We start from the raw sequence: 21,248 nt of genomic DNA on the forward strand, positions 1-21,248 counted from the left end.
GAGTAAATGGAAGCTCCTAAATTCTACGAGTGGAGGACGTGAGCACAATTTTCAGAATGTCAGCATCTTCCTTCACTGTTGACATTTGGGATCCTACTGTAGCACCCCCACGCCTGTCTGTGTCCAACTGATCAAAGGAGCTTTGCCCCAAAGATGGAAAAGTGGTTGAAATGGCCACTTCCCAAAGTTTAGGTATGTTTGAAAAGCATTCCTGTCAAGTGACAAGATAAGAAAGGTAGTTTCTTAAACTTAGGCCCATGTAGCAATAAAAAAAAAAAAAAAAAAAAGAAAGGTAGTTGGGACCTGAGAACCTTTTATCTTGATGCTTGAAGTGTGGAGGCTGAGGTGTGAAACCGGTCACTGATGCCATCAGTTGTGGAGGCCCCAGGGGACTGGAGGACCACCTCGGGGGCAATACAGTCTGCCTCAGAAATTCAGAGATGTTTACAAGCAAAGGGGACTTCAGAAACCATTTCCGTGAAGCCAGAGAAGTGAAGTGGCTTGGCCAAGGTCACAGAGTGAGTTAGCAGTGGGACCTACAATTCAGGGTCCTGACTGGGCTCACCAGGTGACCTCCTCTGCGGAGGGGATCTGTCCCTAACTTTTAAGTCAGATGAGGGTCCTTGGGCGACTCCAAGACTTTGCCCCTTTCTGCACAGCACAGAGTCAGGTCCTTCTGAAGCGCTGGGGACCACGGCTGGCCAGAGCCAGCCAGTGAGCCGGGACAGCTGCCACAATGCCTGTATTTTTCCACGTTGAGCTGGAGTTCATAAATAGGAACACACAGCAGCATGCATTTAAGAACCATGACACGCAAAAGTGCAATTCTGCATCCCTTTATTTATAAATGAGTTGGGAATGCCGCGTTGTTTGGGAGCAGGAGTGGGGTGGGAGTGGGGAGAGCGGGGCAGAGTTGGGTGGGGGCTGATTCCAGTAGTTCGCGTTATTCAGCACCAGAGCAAATGCTTGGGCATAAGGTCGTGCTTTAACCCAGACAATTCTTTGTCTTGCCTTATATGTACAGCATAGTCTTAGATATGTATGCTCTTCTTATGGCTTTGTCCCCGGACACATTGCAGTGACACAACAGAAAACGAGACAGGAGTCTAGAGAGAAGTTGCAAATGCCTCATGAGCTATTTCTTTCTTTAAAAAAAAATCTAATGGCCAAGGCTAGAGCTGAACAGATGCCTGAGAATCATCTGATTCAGCTGAGCCAGTACCACCGTCTCATCTCTCTCCCTGGGGTATGGCTGGATGCTAAAATCAGTCCTGAAGATAGAAAATAAATCCGTGCTCTTCCTGTCCCTCCCTCAAGGGGCGGGATCACAGTATCTAGTAGCCTAAGGCGCGGAGCAAGACTGAAACCCACAGCTGTGGTCTCTTCCACCCACACCACGTGAGGAGACAGGCTATGTCTCGCGTCTTGCTCCTCTTGGTAAGGTCCCGGCACACAGGAGCTTGCTTGCCAGAAACGAGCCATTCAATGCGACTATCATGTAAAAATTCCACCTTTGTTTCTTAGCTGGTGGAAAGCTGAACATTTGATGTCAGGGTCCCTGTAAGCAGCTAACACAGAAGCACTAAAATGAAGCCAGAGAGGCAGGGACCCCATATCCTGTGTGGGTATCTGCTAACCTTGGATGTGTATAAAAGGATCCCTTCCTTCTTCACCTATTAGGGGACGAGTTGACATTTGAAAGGGAGCAGAAAATAACTATCTTTCTGCTCCCACCCTACTTCAGTCCCACTGTCTCCCATCTTCCTAAGCTGCCCCTGTCCACAGTCCTAAGTTTCTATCCTCTAGCCCCCTTCAGCCTGAAGCTTCCTTCCAATGCTGGGGCAAAACATTCTCTTTCCTTCTTGTCATTTCTGCTCACCCCTCCAAGCTTGGACCATACGTTCCATATTCCCCATTCCAGCCTCACGTCACTCTTGGCCATTTATAGTTGGCTAGCCAGCCCAAAGGAAGCACAACCCTGTCTCCTCCTGAGAGCAGAGAGATGGTGGCAGGGAAGGGGCCAGGAGAGACTGAGAGATGGCCAAGAAGTATCAAAAGTTGGACTGCAGAATCCTCCCCATTCCTTCTCAGTAGGCCTGCAGCCTTGGGAAGGTGGGGAGGTGGTGTTGGAGGTTAGGAGGGTGAGATTTAGAAATCGCTTATGGGTGGTTTTGGCCCATCCCTGGAATAGTCCAGGCATGGGACATTTCCCATAATTGGCAGCAATGGTGGCACTGATGAGTCATGAAAGTGGCACCTGTCCGTATGGCATATAAGGCCTGCAAATTTATAGTCAGCCTGATACATCAACCCCACACTATTTGCTCCAGGGCAGGATTCAGGTAAATGTCGATCTATCTGCCCCGGGCCATGGAATAAGAGCACAAAAGGCCTCCCCGAGGGAGTTTCACCTACAAAGTAAGGTCCTGAAATGGTTTCAGAGAGATTTTCTTTATCCTCTTTCCCTCTCCCCAGGAACCTCTTTTCTCCTTTTCTCTTCCCTCATTTCCACCACCTTCTCTTGCCTGCTGCTCTTGCCCTTTCACTGCTACAAGTGCCAAGTAACTGAAATGGCAGGCGTACACGCACAGTTTGTCCCGGGTGCGCGATGGAAGACAGAGACTAAATGGGCACAATGGAAGAACGGGGCCCTTGCCCTCTCTGCAGAGCAGTGCTCTGGGCGGGCCTTGACCGCATAAAGTTCTCTTCTCACATGCCATGTTCCTGCCAGCTCTCTGTCCCACAGGAGTGCTTTACGGAGTTCTGGAGAAAGTGCCAGGAACAAAGAGGTTCCAAGTTAGCTTCCCCTCATAGTTTTGCTTCTCAACAAACACCACTTATCTCCAGGTGGGCAGGGAGGTAGTTCAATCCCAACACAAAGGGGAAAGACACGCCACCTTCCTTCACTGGTTGCCCCTTTGTCATCTAGAAGGCTACTTGCCAAGACCCCTGAAAAGGGGTGTTTCTGTCACAAGACGTGCTGGGCTCTGCCCCCAAGTTGCTGGTGTGGGCCTCTGCTCAGTGAAGCCCAGCTCTGTCTCTGACATTCCTGGGATAACCAGGCAATACCTATTTTTCCCCAAGAGTCTGGTTCTAAACCTTCACTCCACCTGCTCATTTCCTCCCAGTGATCAGGGAGCAGCAACCTCAGACAGCTCAGCAGGAATGCTTAGTCTCCATCCCATTTGGCAAACCCAGGGCCAGAGAGAACTACAGTACTACCTAGACCATCCACATACTGAGATCACAGCTGAGCCCACCATTCTCCATAAAACTCTTCAGAGCCCCCCCTGTACCCTAAAATCTTATAGGAGGCCATGAGAACAACATGCTCATTTCCTGGTTGGGACAAAACATTTCTACAGGAATCTGGGATGAGCTTTTGACAAAGTGCCCAAGACACAAGGGAACCAGATGGTTCTTTAGACCAAGGATTTCAGAGGGGGATTAGGGTGGAGAGAGCAGGAGGGAGTATATTGCAAGACGCCACCACCATATATTCACATTGCATATGGCATACACCTTGGGATGGCATATTTTGAGCAGACATAGAACAGGTAGCACGTGCAGGTAGCACCCCCTATCGGTATACTATGTGTTTGGTACATCAAACTGTTACTTGAGGTCTATGAAACTGTTAACTGGTCAGAAATGGGAAAAGCCATTCCATACTGGCATCCTTTAAGGAGATATTTGTCATCTGCTAAAAGCAGAGCCAAAGCAAAGCAGCTCCTCTTTTTTGTTTTTTTTTATATCTAGGATGCTTTTCTCTGTTGCAGTTCCCATGGATTAAGGTAATTTCTGGAAAACGATGACGTCAAACCAATGATTACAAAAGTACAAGCAGGAGCATATTAGGCCTTATGTGGAGCTCTCCATGACAAAACTGTCCTTTGAATAAAAAGTTAAGGATCACACTAGATGACCTTTTATAACTGACCTAAAAGCAAAGCTGTCTAGGAGCCACCTTCCTGGAACTAGAAAGAGTTGATGTGTTGCCACATCAGGTCTCAGTGGCTGAACTGAGAAAGTTGGATTTGTCTTTAACTCAACTGTTTCAGAAGCACTTTGCCACCTCTATCGGAAAGAACTTTATTCTGGCAGAGCTTGGGTGGTACGAGGCAACGTGCAGGGCCCTTATGGAGCCAAAGTAGCAAGTTGAGGGAACAGCCGCGTCCACAGGTGGTTTACTTGGTGGGGGCGGGTATAAGGACCAAAGCAGGACGCCCCACTCAGTGCAAGTCCCCGAGGGGCACTCTGCATCTTTTCCTTAGCAAGGTTAAAGTACAGTGATTCTAGATGATGCTAAGAAGGTTTGTGTAGCTTGTCTGGCTGGAAACCTCCGTACTGAGCCCAAACCTTGGGCTGTGTGGAGGTTGAGGGAGACCTGGTCCCAAGACCTTCCCTTAGCAGAGTCCAGGGTCTCCCTGTTGAGCTGCAGCTCCTGTGACCATCACCGTTCGAACACCACTCAGGCATGCCCCGTGACCCGCCCTCCTCCCCTCCTGTGTGGTGCGGCTTCTGTCTGCCAGCAGCCTTTACTTCTCGTCCTCATCCCCCTCACTCATGCTGCTGATGGAGGCTGAGGCTGCTTTGGGCGAGGAGGGGGGTGAGGTTTTGATCGGAAGCCACGAGAAAGTGGGCGACGGGGAGCGGGAAGGGGACCGGCTCCTGGTCGGGCTGCTCACGGGGCTCTGCTTCGGGGATAAGGCCTGCAGCATCCGGCTGCTCCTCTCCTGGAACATCTGCTTCTAGAGAGAAATGCGAGAGAAGGCATCTGTTAACTCAGCGACCCGAGGTGGCAGCAAAACACAAAGGAAAGGCAGGAAGGAGAGCCACTACCCCAAAACACCCGCGCCCACAAACAACAGACTTGTACCACACCCCACGTTGCCCCAGACTACGTATGGGAAGGAGCCGAGTGAAATCCAGGGGTGGCGAGATGCCAACGGGGAAGATGACCCTCACTGCCAGTTCTCGGGACTCTTTCTGTCTGCCCTGCTTTCCCTCGGGCTGCAAAATATAACTGAGTTATCCGTGCTTTGCCACGCAAACAGCACTATCCTAGGCACTGGAGGGGGAGCAGAAAATAAAACAAAAATCCCGTCCTCATGGATACGAGGGCGAATCACAATACACGAAAGATGTAGTATGTCAGATGGAACTGTGGTCTGTGGGACATGTAGGACAGGAGAGGAGAGCAAGTTGGGTGGGGACAATGGGGGCTGCGGCTGCAAATGGAGCGCTCAGTGAAGGCCTCATGGAAAGATCTAGAAGAGATGAGGGAAGGACCACAGGAAGGGACATGAGGGCAAAGGAAATTCCGGACAGAAGCCGAGGAAGGGAGCTCTGAAGGGACCCACGCGATATGTCCAGGGGGCGGGGGGGATGGGGGGGTGGGGACCAGGCTGTCATGGCAGCAGGGGAGCAAGCTGGCGGGGAGGGGAGAGCGGGGGACACTGGGCGAGATCAGTCCAGAGACATAATGGGAAGCTGTTTCAGGAACAGTCTTTCTCAAGGAGAGGAGGAACCTCTAGAGAGTTCTAATCAAAGACGTGGCAATCTGCTTTCTGTTTCCAAAGGGCCAGTCTGGCTGCTGTGCTAGGAGCAGACTTCAGGGAGGGGAGGGCGAGAGCTGGGAGATTAGCTATGAGCCCACTACGATAAGAATCCAAGAGTCACCCCGCCCAGGGTGATGAGGGTAAGAAATGGTTAGATTCCCAGTATATTTTCCCCTATATTTTTATTAAGGTGCAATAAACTCACCCTTGTTAGTATACAGTTCTATGAGTTTTAGCAAATGCATGCAGTTATGTGACCACCACCCAGCCCCCAAATTCCCTTGTGACCCTTTGGGGTCACCCCTTCCCCAGCTTCTGGTGACAGATCTGTTTTCTGTCCTGACAGTTTTGACTTTTCCAGACTAGCATCAAAATGGAATCCTTCAGTATGTGATCTGGCTGCATTTTGATGGTAGAGCCAACAGGACTCGCTGACAGATGGGATGTGGAGTGTGGGAGGAAAAGGAATCCAGTGACTCCAGTCTGGGGCCAGTGGATCTGGAAAGTGGCAATGCCATTTGCCAGTGTGGGGAAGACTGTGTGGTGGGAAGGGGTTTTGGTGGTAAGATCCGTTTGCCAGTTTGGGACTGCAGGTGACTGCTGCCTCGTGCTTCCAGAACTGAGCCCTTCCCTGAGACTGCCCAACAGGCCTTCTGGTGCCACCGGCCTACCTTGCCCCCCACCCTCTGCTACTGCTCAGCCCCTGCCACGCTCCTTTCCAGCAACTTCTGAGCACCTGCCTGTGCTGCCTGGGGTTGAGCCCCAGCAATCTTTTGACCCTAAACTGGCCCTGAGAACCAATTCTCCTATTAGCCATTTTAGACTTTGCTTGTCACTTGGGTTATTCGTTTCACAAACCATTACAGAGACCCTCTGGGGACCAGTTGCTGCACAGGAGGAAGGGGAAGAAGGCCATGGGGGTAAAAGAGGTGGTCATGTCTGAGCTGGGTCTTTGATAACGCACAGGAAGAGGGGGGTGGGGACAGGGAGTGGGTCCATGGGAGCTGGTGGAAAATGGGCTTTCCAAGCACAGGCAGCTAAACAGAGAGTATTAAGTCCAAGTGGCTTGTCATAACCAGAACCTCAAGTGCCCATGGGGTGGCTATAGTCTGGGGTGGAGGCCAGATTTCCTCCCTAAGGGCCCTGGGAAGATTTTAATCAAGGGAAAAGTATGATCTTGTTTGTGTTTTAGAAATATCTTTGGATGTGAGCATAAAAGCAAAGAAAGAAACCATAAAGGAAAAGATTGATGTTTGACATAAACGTTTAAAACTTTTATACCTCAAGAAACACCATAAACTAAGATAAAAGGCAAATGAATTGTAGAATGAATCTCAATTCAGGTTTGTCTTATGTTTTCCTATGATTAAACTGAAGTTTTATGCTTTTTTCTTTTTTTGGTTTTTTTTGCAATGCCACAAAAGTGATGCTCCCTTCTTGGTAGTTCAATTCAGAGCTCCACTATGTTGATATTTCTTGTTATTGGTGAAGAAGTTAACCTTGATCACTTGGGAAAGGTGGTGCCTCATAGGCTTCTCTCCTAAGGTTGTTCCCTTTGTAATAAATATCCTGAAAGAAGTACTTTGAGACTATGTAAATATCCTATTTCTCCTCAAACTTTGTCCAATAATTTTAACATCCATTCATCAATCTTGCCTGTAATCATTATTACTGAGATGTTTATATGGGGTTTTAAAAGGAACTAAAATACATGAAATATAATGGCCAAGTTGTTCTTGACATAAACATACTTAAATTCTAAAAAAAAAAAAATAGGAAAATTTTTGCAACATTGAACTACAAATTATGGATCTTGGTATAAAAACAGAAGTTATAAATCCAAAAGAAGAAGGTAAAACCTTAACAGAAAAAGGGGCATATGGCATGTATAGGCAAGTCACAAGAGAAATTTCTGAATGAACTATAAAAAAAAAAGTTCATTGGCTTGTAAGATGTCAGTTGAGAAATAAAAATAAAGAAAAAAAATAATAAAGTAAGAAAAATAAAAAAAGTTCAATATCACTAGTAATCAAAGAAATGCAAACGTTGAAATGAGATAATTTTTTTTTTATAGATCAGATTGCTAAAGTTTTTTTTAAAATTTGTAATGGCTAGTGAGGGCTCAGGAGGATAAAATAGCAACATCTTTCTGACAGGTAATTTGGCAATAGATGTAAAAACTTTTATTTCCTGAGGAGATAATCAGAGATGTAATTAAATATTTGTTGTGTGTATGGATATTCAATGCAATGCCATAACAGATAAAACTGCAAACTTCCTAAATAGGTTAGGGAAATCCTGTACAACTCCAAGATACTATACTAAGCAGCTGATGAAATCAAGTTCTTAAAGAATATCTCATCATGTGAGAAAATGCTCATGAGTGATTGCAATGTCAGAATGACCTGAGAACAGTATGTTCTTCATGATCTCAATTTTGTAGAAGGAATGTATACACATGTAGATGGAAAACAGATGGGGGTAATACCGCCAAATATGAACAGTGACTGCTCTGGGCAATGAGACTGCAAGTGATTTGTATTAATAGTCTCTTCTCTACTTTCCAATAGTTCTCTATTGAATATATATTACTTTGATCAGCATAAAAAAATTACATTAGGAAAAAGAACGAGAACTCAGGTAACCCAAGCAAGGAGATAGGTGGAATGGCAGGCGTTACTATAATGACTTCGGTGAGAAAATATGAAGGCCATGGGCACATCATCAATTCTCCCCAGGCACTCATTCTTCCTGTTTAAGCTCCAGCCCCATTATTTTTTAGAGCCTTAAGTTTCCTCTAGCAGATATAACGGATGACTGACTTGCCAATCGCTAAGATCCTCTCCAGATTTAAAATTCCAGACATCTACAAATACACCAATTATTTACCTTCCATTAAGGGCATTGGTAATTCTGCCAAAAGGCATCCAACCCCTCCCCCTCCAAATCAAACAGAAAAAAAATCGTGCAGTACAACAGCATTACCTTAGATTACGCCCATTTATGAGACAAAATCAAATGCCAAAAGGATTAGGTGGCCTATTATTAACAGCAATATTTAAGAAAAAAAAAATCTCTTGAACTTTTAGCAGGCACTTTAAAATATGTGTTTTTATTACTGTAATCTTTAAGTATATTTTTCGTGGCAGCCATTAGCCCTCCTGCTGTTAATGGATTGTCAGCATTTCCATTAGAAGCCCACTTTCTTAGAAATCTACAACTTGTCTACTCTAGTTTGAATCAAACTCATAACGGAGACTATTCTGCCTGAGGGAATGAAAAAAATTTGAATCCTTAATGATAAACAACGGTATCACACTTCCAAAAATGCAATATCCATGCAAAACAACTCCTGGCCTCTGTTTGCAGCCTCTCTGATCTGCTTTTGGTGCATTGTGCAGGGCAGTTTCCCTGCAAAGGAGGTGAATTAAATCTGGTCAGGAGACAGTTTGTAATGAGCTTCCCGGGAAGAAAAGCACTTTAGAAATATAATAAATAGCGAAGACCATGGCATGGCATTTTCAAAGAGAAAATGTGTTTAAATTCAGTCTTTTACTGTATTAAGAGGTTTCCATTTATCAAGTTTTCCCCCAAGAAAAGAATCTCATTTATAGTCCTGTCCATATGAAAGTAATTTTCTATTTCCCTCCTACAAAGTTTACCCTTTTAAGAAGTACTTAACATCTAGTAAGGCAGTAAATGTCTTGACAAATGCCTTTAAAGGTTTCAGTATTTCAGATATATGCTAGCATATCTGTCAAAAAGAAATGAAAAAGAATATCCTAGTATGATCTGTTTTTGACCTCTGCTAAGAAAGACAAAACTCAAGGAGAGAGAGGAGCCCATGCTTCTGTTCTAGCCAAACTGATAAACAGCAACAACTATACCACAGTGCCTGATTTTTGCCTGAGTGTCAGGCACCATTCTGAGGACTTGAAAGCATGAACCAATTTAATCCTCCCAACAGCCCTAGGAGACAGCTTTTGCCCATATACAGATGTGACTGTGGCTTAGAGAGGCAAAGGAACTTGCCTGAGGCCACCCAGCTAGGAAATGGCTCCCTGTTCATAACCATCTCTCTTGTCATTAGCCACTTTCATAGTAAGAAGCTTTTCGTGTTTATTCACATTTTACTTGTGTCTTTATTTAAAGATAAAATTTTAAAAACTAGGCCGGGCGCGGTGGTTCACGCCTGTAATCCTAGCACTCTGGGAGGCCAAGGCGGGTGGATCGCTCAAGGTCAGGAGTTCGAAACCAGCCTGAGCAAGAGCGAGACCCCGTCTCTACTAAAACTAGAAGGGAATTAATTGGATAACTAAAATATATATATAAAAAATTAGCTGGGCATGGTGGCACATGCTTGTAGTCCCAGCTACTTGGGAGGCTGAGGCAGTAGGATCGCCTGAGCCAAGGAGTTTGAGGTTGCTGTGAGCTAGGCTGACGCCATGGCACTTTAGCCTGGGCAACAGAGTGAGACTCTGTCTCAAAAAAATAAATAAATAAAATAAAATACAACTGTCAAAAACTCTCAAGTGGGAAATCTAATTCAGATCCACAAACTGCATTCTGTAGCTCTTTTCTCAAAATCAAAACAGTGCCTAAAATTAGGATGACTATTATTTTAAAGAAAACCCAGAAAATAGTAAGTGTTGGCAAGGATGTGAAGAAATTAGAACCCTTGTGCATTGCTGGTGGTAAAATAGTACAGCCACTGCAGAAAACAGTATGACAGTTCCTCAAAAAAATTAAACATAGGCCAGGCACGGTGGCTCACGCCTGTAATCCTAGCACTCTGGAAGGCCGAGGCGGGAGGATTGCTCAAGGTCAGGAGTTTGAAACCAGCCTGAGCAAGAGCGAGACCCCGTCTCTACTATAAATAGAAAGAAATTAATTGGCCAACTGATATATATAGAAAAAATTAGCCGGCATGGTGGTGCATGCCTGTAGTCCCAGCTACTGGGGAGGCTGAGGCAGGAGGATTGCTTGAGCCCAGGAGTTTGAGGTTGCTGTGAGCTAGGCTGACGCCACGGCACTCACTCTAGCCTGGGCAACAAAGTGAGACTCTGTCTCAAAAAAAAAAAAAATTAAACATAGAATTACCATATGATTCAGCAATTCTGCTTCTCAGTATATACCCGAAAGAATTGAAAGCAGGGACTCGAACAGATATGCTCATAGCACCAATGTTCATAGCAGCATTATTCACAACTGCCAAAAGGTGGTAACAACACAGATGTCCAATAACGGAAGAATGGATAAACAAAATGTGGTATATACATACAATGGAATATTTTTTTTACCATAATGGAATATTATTCAGCCTCCAAAAGGAAGAAATTCTGATGCATGCTACAACATGGGTGAACCTTTAAGACCTCATGCCAAGTGAAATAAGCTAGCCACAAAAGGACAAATACTATATGATTCCATTTATATGAGTTTCCTAGAATGGTGAAATTCATGGAGACAGAAAGCAAAATGGTGGTTGCCAGGGGTTGGGGGAGAAGGGGACAGGGAGTTGTTGTTCTGGGTATACAGTTTCTGTTTAAAATGACAAAAAAGTTCCGGATGGGGATGGTGTTTACACAACAATGTGAATGCACTTAATGCCAATGAACTGTACACTTTAAATGGTTAAAATGGCAAACATTATGTTATGAATATGTTTGCCACAATTTAAAAGAATTATCAGTGGACCTCACATTATATAAATCTGTTTTTTATTTTCCAAAAAATGGACACACAGTCAGATTTTTTTAAAGGGTAATCATGTATGTTAGATGGCAAATGCCTGTTTGGTTGGCATAAGGATCTATCAGACTAGATTGAGGTAAAAGGGAGTTCACTGGTCTAAGATGAACTAAAAACTTGCACCTGACCTAAGGTCATTTTCTCCTGGTGCTCAAAGAAAGGGTCTCTGTATGGAAAAAAAATAGACCCACTTCATTTAAAATAGGAAATGATTCTCCGTTTTCAGACTCAGTGAAAGAATACAGCAGCAAATTGTTCACAATGAAAATAATGTTTTAAAAAACAGCATATGTGGTTGGGGTGTTAATATTTAAGTAGGACGTGTCTGCCCTGGAAGTTCAAACACTTCAAACCAAAGTGACAAAGTTTCACTAGGAAAGTGAAACCAAACCCTGAACTGAGCCAACATCCCCTGACCCAGGCTCCTTGACCCTCAATACTGCATGTCATTTTGGAGATGAACAGCACCACCTCCAACGTGGTAACAAAGCTTTCAAATTAAGCTCCTTTAAAGGCCCTCCCTTCAGATACTTGTTCTGTCTTTCAGAGACACGCCCTCTGAAGAAAGGAAATACTTCCTCTGTGTGGGAAAGGCTTCCCTTTGCAGCTCTGGTTGAGTTACAGTCTACCTTCTGAGCATGAGTCAAAACTAGTCAGAAGAATCCAGCAAAGTAGCTAAATAAGGAAAGTGATGAGATTGAAAAATCACAATTCAGGCTCTGAGAATCCACCAATTAGACTAAACAAGTGGGAACAGATAATCTATTATAGTGTCAACTAAAGAAAAACTAAGACTTTTAAAGAGTTAACGTTAGTTTTCTTTAGAAGTCTTCCTGAAGATTATAACCTGGGAGAATCTTTTAGAGAGTTTTTGTCAGACTACTCCAACACAGCATTTTAGTTTACAGGTTTTACACAGGCAATGAAGATTTAGTATGTGCAAAAAAAAAAAAAAATTTACATCAAAGCTTGAGTGTAAGAGTAAATCGAGTTACAGCTTGCAGGAGTGTAATTGCTAACCTTGGCAGGCATTATCTTATGTGTAAGAAAAGGCAAGGACTAGGGTCATTTATCTTTTTAAGGAGTATAGTGCCTCAGGCAAGAGATGTGGAGAGGTGTGTGCTCTATCTTGTTCACCATTTTAAGGCATTCTTCCAGAGAGCTGCATTTTGTAACAGAGTCAATGGGACTGCAAAATTATGCAGGTAAGCCAACATGGCTTCTTATATTTTCTCCCTTGTCTCACAATAGCAATTGAAAAGTAGATTGCTTGCTTCAGATTCTCAAAAGCTATTGTGGTAGGTAGCCTCCAAGATGGCTCCCTATGGCCCCAGCTTCCTGCTATTCACATCCTTGTGTAGTGTCCTCCTACAATGTGGTGGGGTTGGTCTGTGTGACCAACAGAAGATGGTAGAAATGATGGTATGTCACTTCTAATATTAGGTTATAGAAGACCATGGCTTTTTTCTTAATCACTCTTTCTCTCTCTGTCCCTCATTCTGGAAAAAGCCAGCTGCCATATTGGGAGGACACTCAAGGCAGGCTTGTGGAGAAGCCCACATGGTGAGGAACTGAAGTACCAGATCAAAAGCCATGTGAGTGAGCATAGAAGCCCTGATGACCCCAGCTCCAGCTGACACCTTGACTGCCACTTCATGAGATATCCTGAGCTAGAACCAGCCAGTTGAGTTGCTTCCTGATTCCTGACCTTTAGAAACTGTGTGAGATAATAAATGTTTATTGCTTTAAGTCACTAAGTTTTGAGGTAATTTGTTACATACCAGTAGATAAATAGAGCCACAGACACCACACTTTCTTCTTGCTGAGGAAACCTAGGGATAGCAGTAGAGTAGAGAGAGGGCTGACAGGGCCTGTCCTGAATCTAGATGGCCTGGACTCAACTGCCATTCTGGCAACTGGCTTTGTCACAAGACATTAGAGGAGTTTGGTAGACCTCAGGTTCTCTACAGTGCCACCCTGTGACCAAAGGAGAGTGAAGCAAAATGACTGCATCCCTTGGACATCCTATTGTGAAGAATACAGGGCTGGCCAGGAAAAAGAGGCTTGGCCCCTAGGCTCCTTCCCAGCACCTCCAAACTCCCACGAGACCATGGGAAAGTTTCATAATTTTTTTAGGCCCTTGTTTCTTTGTAAAATGGCTAAAGTACTACCTTCTTGTGTGGTTAAAGTGGGTAGAATAGATGTGAAAGGACATTGAAAGAAGAGTTCAACCTGCTGCACAACTTCTAGACAATACCATCATCATCATCTTCTAGATCATGATCACCACCACTTTCTACTCAGAGATGGAGTGTAAGGGTTTAGATTTTATATAGCAGTCCTTGCTATCAAACATGAGGTCATTTGGGGAGACTTAAAGGCTATACCACAAGTATAATATTCAAATTCAAATTCAAATATTCCCTGGGGCCAGGTAGATAGCATAAATGTGTGTTTCGGATTGGGGGATGGGGGGATACGGTGAGGCCATGGCAAACAAAAGAGTTCATGCTCTCCCTAAAAGAAATTTTAAAACATTGTTGAGGGCCAAGCAAACCAAGTCTGCCTACTGAATTTGATCCACCAAACACCAAGCTGTGATCAACCCCAATATCTACCACCATAAGTAATAAAACGCTAAGGATGGGGAGATTATATATATACTTACCATATCTTTTGCAGATGCTGGAAGGTTCGGTGAATAGGTCTTCCTCACACATACATTCATTCAACCCAGAAATGTTTATGGAATGCCCACTATAAGCTATATACTATGCTGCATAGCAATCTTGTAATACCAAATTTTATACCTCAAATCCTTCTATTTTATGCCCTTCCAAGTTTGGGTTATTTGTATCAGTACTGTATTTGCTGGTAAGGCAGATCCTCTATCTTAAGAAATGAGTTCCAGTCCCAAATTCACAAATAAAGAATTATTATAATAATAGCATATTCATGAAAAGCAAATTACTTATCTTGGCGTTTAACATCCTTGTAACTATTCCTGTACTTTTAATGTCAACAGAAAAAAAGTAATGTCTAAGTCTGGCTGATACGGTAAATTAATGTTAATAACAGTTTTGACACTAATAGCAAGTTTTAAAAGGAAAAACCTCCAGTCTCTAAACTGGGTTTCATTTCTTAAAAATCACCTCGGCTTGCTGTCATCAGACTTCCCAAGAACAATTCTAGCTACCATTTCGCCTTCAGTAGGAGCCTGAAACCACTAGGGTCTATAAAGTTTCTATGAAATTATATTTTTTTCCAGAAAACATCCACACCCCCCCCTCAGGATACAATACCAGGGCTTCTCAGTGCACACATTTCTGAATCCCTGTAAGCAAATGAATACCTACACGGTTTCACTAAAAACCACTGGCTGTTTCTTTAGAGCCTGAAAATTCATTGTGAAAATGCAAACTATTAAAATACGCTCTAGAGCAGGGGTCCTCAAATTTTTTAAACAGGGGGCCAGTTCACTGTCCCTCAGAGCATTGGAGGGCCATTGGAGAGTGCGGGGCACATTCCACACATGCGCACTGTGGGCCCGGAACGAGTCAGCTGCTAAGCAGGACAGGCAGCAGCGGCAAAAACACCTGGAGGGCTGGATAAATGTCCTCGGCAGGCTGCATGTGGCCCGCAGGCCATAGTTTGAGGACCCTTGCACTAAATTAAATAAGAAATTTCAGACTTGATGTCATAGAGACCTGAGAACGGGGTCTGCACTTTGTCTATCTTTGTGTTCTTCCATAGTGTCGTGCATAGACAAAAACACTAATAAATGTCCCATGAATTAAATTATCTGAGCTGAAAATTTTAATAGGCCTGGGGAAAATGAAAAGGAGGCCAGCCCCTGGCTCCTCCACTCTTGCCAGCTCTTTCTAGAAGTCATTGAGGGCTCATACAGCCCTTGCAAACCTTCCACCCTTCTCAGACTCAGCTGATAGGTCATAGTGGGCCAATAACACCCACCTCTATAATCACTTAGAGGTTGCTACATTTTAAGCAAAGCATCTCGTCCAACTTCCCAAATGTTGTTCTTTTTCTGTTACTGAGTGTTTTACTTTTAAATAATCCTATCATGAAGGAGCTCAAATAAACAGAGGCAGCAGTGACAACTCATCAATAAAATAATTAAGTCAAAGTAGATTTTGGTAGAGACTTCTCATATCATAATAGGAAGTCTAGGCTACTTTAAAATCAGGAACATCAAGTGGAATCATTTCTTTTTGTTTTAAAAGGAAAGTTATCTTTAAAAGTATCTCTTTCATAGAACCCTCATCAACTCCTCTGGCAATACTGGTTATTTATTTGGGAAGACCATTAAATACCAATGGAGTACAAGGTAGTTTCCAGAATTTTCCTTTCCCTTTCCATAGTTATCGTTCAAAGTTGTAGACAGAATTTAGGCAAGGAGACCCTCTACATTTTCTTTCTCAGTTTTAAGATTCAGATCCTGGCCTTAGTCCTCCAAGACTTGTGACTTATCCCAACATTTGCCATGGAAAAATGGGAAAATCAGGGCATGATGGGCACAAATGCAAGGCAAAGTCTTACTTCTTCTCTCTGTCTTCCAACCAGTGAAAAAACAGTGTTCACAGTCAGCAATAAAAACTGACTGAGGCAGCTACATGTCTCTGGATTCTCCTCCCCAAAATATAAATGCCAGTGTTTGGCCCAAGAGCCCATTGGCCTTGTCTTACAACACAAGCTCTGTGCTGCCACTGACCCACTTCACCTTTACTCCCAAACTTTGCATTGTCTCCAATTGGGAGACTGGGATGAGCTATTGAATCAACCCCTGTAACAATAGACATTCAATTACCAAATAGCTCCCAAGCTCTGGACAAGAAATAGAGACAGAGACCAGACCTGACTTCAGGTGCTATTGGGTGCTATATTGAAGGGTAAAGCAGAATAAGGAAGTGATATGGACTTGAAGTCATGCCCCAAGCAGACGCCACATAGTGGACTGAGATAAGGGGCACCCTTGAATGGCTCCATGAAAAGAAGGATAAACTGAGAACACCCATCATTGCAGGGCCAAGTGAAATAATTACATACCCATGCTCCATCAGGCCCAAACAGTTCTAGAAAGTTGCCAATGAATTCCCTTGACTTCTCTTCCCACTTTTGAATTAGATCGTGACTCTTTTCTTCCACCCTGTTCACAAATTCCTTTGATCTTTCCTCCACGTTCTTGACCTTTTCCTTCATCTTGTCTACCTGGTTCTGGAAACGGTACTTCTTCTCCTGGTCAAAATTTATAAGAGAAAGAGACAGATTTACCCAAGAGAGCACAAGAGAGATCAATCATTCACACTAACGGTCACATGTATTTCAACTTACGTTTGTTCCTCACCTAAAGAGTCAGGATGTTGCCATTTCCCAAGGGCTAGGTTGATGGGAAGGCACATTCCTTGTAAGAAAAGTAACTTGTGATTAATCCATTTGGATATATAAAGGAAAATACAAGTTGTTTTAATATTTTCTTGCTTTTAAATGTCTATGAGTTGAATTCACTTATATAAGAGAAGAATAAAAACTACATAGTTGTCTTTTATTATGGGTAGATATTGTGCAAATATCCCCGCTCAATTCTGCTGGGACATAAACAAAAGCATGAATTGTATGCAGAATGACTGTTCAGAGGCTGCCTGAGTTCTATGTTTTACTGGGACATCGTTAAAACCGATATTGCTTGAAGTAAGTGGGTCATTGACTGGGTCTTAGAACCCATGTGTTATACTAAAATTTTCACTGTAATGATATTTTTCACTAAGCTAATTGAATTGCCTCAGTTTCCTTGGTGAGAAAAGAGCTAGCTTTTGCTAGCTTTTCTTGACTTGGAATTTTTGTCTCCTTACAGCTTTTCTGTAGCAATGCTCTCTACCTGTGTGCCTGGAAGCCATCGTATGTTGGGAGAGTCTTGTGTTACCACTAAACCTCAGTTTCCTCATCTGTAAAATGGGCATAATAATTATCCCTACCTCATAGGGTTGCTTTGATAATTAGATAAGAAAATGTACACAGGCTTATGCCCATAATCCCAGCACTTTGCGGGCTGAGGTAGGAGGATTGCTTGAGGCCAAGGGTTCGAGAACAGCCTGGGCAACATAGCAAGACCCCATCTCTAAAAAAAATTTTAAAAATTTGCTAGGTATGGTGGTGTGTGCCTGTAGTCCCTTCTACTCAGGAGGCTGAGGTGGGAGGATGGCTTGAGCCTAGGAGTTTCAGGCTGCAGTGAGCTATGATCAGGCCAGTAAACTCCGGCCTGGACAACAGAGTGAGACCCTGTCTCAAAAAACAAGCAAACAAATAAAAAATAATGCACATAAAGTGCTTGGCATGAAACCTGGCATTTAATACATGCTTGATATGTGTTGGCTGTTTCATTAGTATTAAGTGGCATAGGCACTTATCTATGTTACCTGGTGGGAGTGATCAAAACTATGAAAATAATATGAGACCCAGGGTCTTCCCCCATGAAATCATATGTTCTCTCCTAAAGTGGAAATAAGGCTTATCATTTTCCTTTACTATGTGAGATTAAAGTTCATTTTGTATTTCAGAATTTTTTGAGACACCTGGAATATTGCAAACCTGGGTCAAGATTCCCTGATTTAGAGACCTTCCAAACCTCACTGCAGCCTCAGGGTATGGTGTGAGCTCTGCGTGCTGCCCCTGATCTATATAGACACACATATTTGCTATGGGAAGTCACTCCGTCTTCTGCGACTTACCATGTAACCTTAGGTGAGTTGTTCAACTTCTCTGGACCTCTGTTTCCTCATCTCTGTGTTAGATATAGTCGTTATTCCCACCCTCAGAGGCTCATTATAAGGATTAAATGAGATAATCCAAGTAAAAACTTAGAGGGGCACATGAGGTCTTGTTAGCTGTTGTCTTATAGCATTCTTTCCCCCAGTTCATTCTGCACTGGCAATAGTTACTACATACAGCTCTCAAGCCAGCACGCAATAGTAGGATGGGCACTGGACTGGGAGTCACGAGCCCAAGAGGCTGCACCCACCTGCACTTCTCCCTCATCTCATGGACCTTGGCCTGCTCCCCTCTCTAGGCTCAGCTTTCCTCATCTCTACATTGAAGAACGTGGACTGGGTGACTGACCCCCATCAGGACCCTGCCACCTCTGAGGTTCCGTGATTCATCTACACGCCCATCCAACGCATTCGATTTCATCTCTGAGCTGCGGCCAGGTTTGTGGTTGCAGGAAGGCAGGGAGCGCATCAGCACTGTCTGCACGGTTCCTTGAGCTAAGTGGCTGATCTAAAGGCTGTTTAAAGAGAGTGAGCAATAACTTTTGGAAATGGCTTGACATGCTTGGATGGTTGACTGAATTCAATTTAAAAGGACAGTTTAATTTATTGAAATAACCAGGGCTTTATTCTCTATAAGATACCAAATAATCACTTTGACTGAATTATGTTCAGCCACTTGTTCTGGTGCCACTCGAACCCGACATTTTCCATCCTGTTGCCCGGCTTGTATGAAGCCACAGAGCCTGCATTTCCAACACTCCCTGCCTCGTGAGGACAATTAATAGTCACCGATTTACAATTAATGATCCCCCTCCTATTTTGAAGGTACCAATGATCAATTGCATGAGCTGCTGGATAATTATGGCTAGACATAATTTTTAAGTATCTAGTTTTGTAGACAAATCACCCTTGGAAAATACAGTCTCTGTTTCAGGGGACTGGAATTCTGTATGTTTGGAGGGTTCTTGTTTGAATAAAAAAATGTCAGCCCCTCAGAGGCCAGGCAAATACAGTTGTCCAGAATCACTAACATCACCTCCAGCAACTGGGCTGCCCTCTTTGCTTTTTAACAGCTTGTTTTGCTTGTTTTAAAGATTGTTTTAACAATTGCTCTATTATTAAACTAACAGCAGCTCTGTGGGAACAATACGGTAGAACTACAGAAGGAAGCCAAAGACTTTAGACTTTATTTAAGCAGCTATAATTTCTTTGGACAAAAAAAAAAAACAAAAAAAAAAAAACAAAAAAAAAAACAAACGGCTGTTAAGGTTTCTAATGCACATCTGTAAGGCCTTAATAAAATGAAAATTTTAAAACGTGAAGACAAAAAAGTTTTCTCTGGGTTTAGCTTTTCATTGTCTCTGCCCTCCTTTCCATCCTTTGAGCAGAAGACAAGTCTTGCCTTTCACAAGGGGCAGATGTTCCAGAAACCCTTTAACCAAGTCTGAAAACTCTGAAGAGGGAGGTTGGGGAATGGGGAGGGAAGTAAGATTCTTTATAAAATGTGAAGCTCATTACTTGTGTTCTTTGGTTAACTTATGTTACCCTTTTGGACGTTGGTTTCCTCATCTGTATAATGGGGATAATAATACATCATTGGGTTGTTATGTGGATTAAATGAGACAATAAATGCAAAGCATTAAGAACACTGCATAGAACATAGTAATCCCTCAATAAACAGCAGCAGTGGTGGTGGTAGTGGTGTGACATGGTTGTCTTGAGAGGGTGTATGGTGGCACGCTTACATTTATAAAGCTGACATTCAGTTCCTTGGCTGTGTACCCTCTCTGGAGGTTGCGCCGAGCATAAACATCATAGTCACGGACAATTCTGGTGATAATATCTGATGTTGAGATGCCTTCTGTTCTCTGCGTTGGAACAAACATCCCTGTTCAGGTAGGAAAGAGGAGATAAAAAGGAAAAATTAAGATCGCCTTAGTTGACCCATTTCCTTTAATGCCCCTTCCTTTCTGTCCTGGAGACCCTATGCCTGCCCACATCGACTGCAGAGCGCCTCCTCATCCTGCAAGGTCCAGATTCAAGGTTATACCTCTGGGGAGTCTTTTCTGACATCACCAGGCAGAATGCACAACACTTAGGACATAACTTTTCTACCATGAACAAACATATTTTTAATATCTGCCTCCATGTAGAAAGTGGACATTTTGAAAGTATAGATGATGCCTTAATTGTCTTTGCAACCCCAGCACGCAGCTCAGTGCTCCTGTGTCTCTAGCACACAGAAGGTGCTCAATAAATGCAAATTGAGTGAGTGAGTGAATGAAGAATAACAACTGAGTCAATGAATTAGATCACGGCAACTTCTCTTCTTCCCCAAAGAAGTCTACATCACGTTATACTGAAGGAAAAGAAGAAAAAGTGTACTACTTTTGTTGTCTCTGATCTAAAGATGTGCCTATGGAGGTGCTAGATGATTTTATCTTTCTCTACTCTGCATGGTGGTTTCACCGCTCGAAGGACCTTTCAACTAGAATATGTGAGACCGAGTAAAAATAAATAACCATAGAGGATGTCAAGTTCTAATAGAACTTCCTCAAAGTCATCAAAGATATATTTGTGTGTATCACCCAATACAGGACTATAAACAAACAAGTCACAAATATTAACAAAGACAAGAATCGGGTTTATTCTCACAGTTCTGTGGTCAACTGAAATGACATGTGTTTGGCCACTGAGGTCTTTCTACCCAATATCATTAGGGCTACTTACATAGACATCAGGCATGGGATGGCATGATAGGCAGAGGCTAGGGACAAGGGCACTGGGCTCTCTATTTGCAGACTCAGGCAAATCACGCAAAGCCTCTGAAGGCAAGTTATTTAACCTTACTCTCCTCAGCTGAGAAAGAGGTGGCTGGACAAGGTGACCTGGGACTTCTCTGTGCCATTTACTGCTCCCTCACTCTCCATATCCAATCAAGTTTCCAATCTGCTTCTTATATGTTCCCCTAATTCACCCTCTTTTCTCCATCCTCTATCCTAAACCAATCCAATACCATCTTGTTCAGAGATCACAGCAAGAGCCTAAATACCAGTCTCTAATGATGTCATTTTGTCTGTTTCAACCCACAGAGCAAGATCCACAGAATGTTCTAGCCCAATGCAAGTCAGAGGCTGCTCAAAACCCTTCAGTA

The 21,248-nt window shown here is 43.4% G+C and overlaps 1 protein-coding gene across 3 annotated transcripts in view; it reads right to left on the bottom strand.

Moving 5' to 3' along the window:
• Positions 1–808: 808 nt before the first annotated feature.
• Positions 809–21,248, bottom strand: part of PCYT1B (phosphate cytidylyltransferase 1B, choline) — a 104,370-nt gene continuing 83,930 nt past the window's right edge. For 2 of the 3 annotated variants that reach the window (XM_012784583.2, XM_012784585.3), the window contains exons 6-8: positions 19,840–19,982; positions 16,377–16,565; positions 809–4,751 (exon numbers count right to left, since the gene is read on the bottom strand). In XM_012784583.2, coding sequence (XP_012640037.1) covers positions 4,539–4,751; positions 16,377–16,565; positions 19,840–19,982 — 545 coding nt within the window. In that variant the 3' untranslated portion in view covers positions 809–4,538. The remainder of the gene's footprint in view (positions 4,752–16,376; positions 16,566–19,839; positions 19,983–21,248) is intronic. The other variant, XM_012784582.2, reaches the window with a different exon arrangement.

The sequence above is a fragment of the Microcebus murinus genome, chromosome X (assembly GCF_040939455.1).
Source record: "Microcebus murinus isolate Inina chromosome X, M.murinus_Inina_mat1.0, whole genome shotgun sequence".
NCBI classification, from domain to species: Eukaryota; Metazoa; Chordata; class Mammalia; order Primates; family Cheirogaleidae; genus Microcebus; species Microcebus murinus.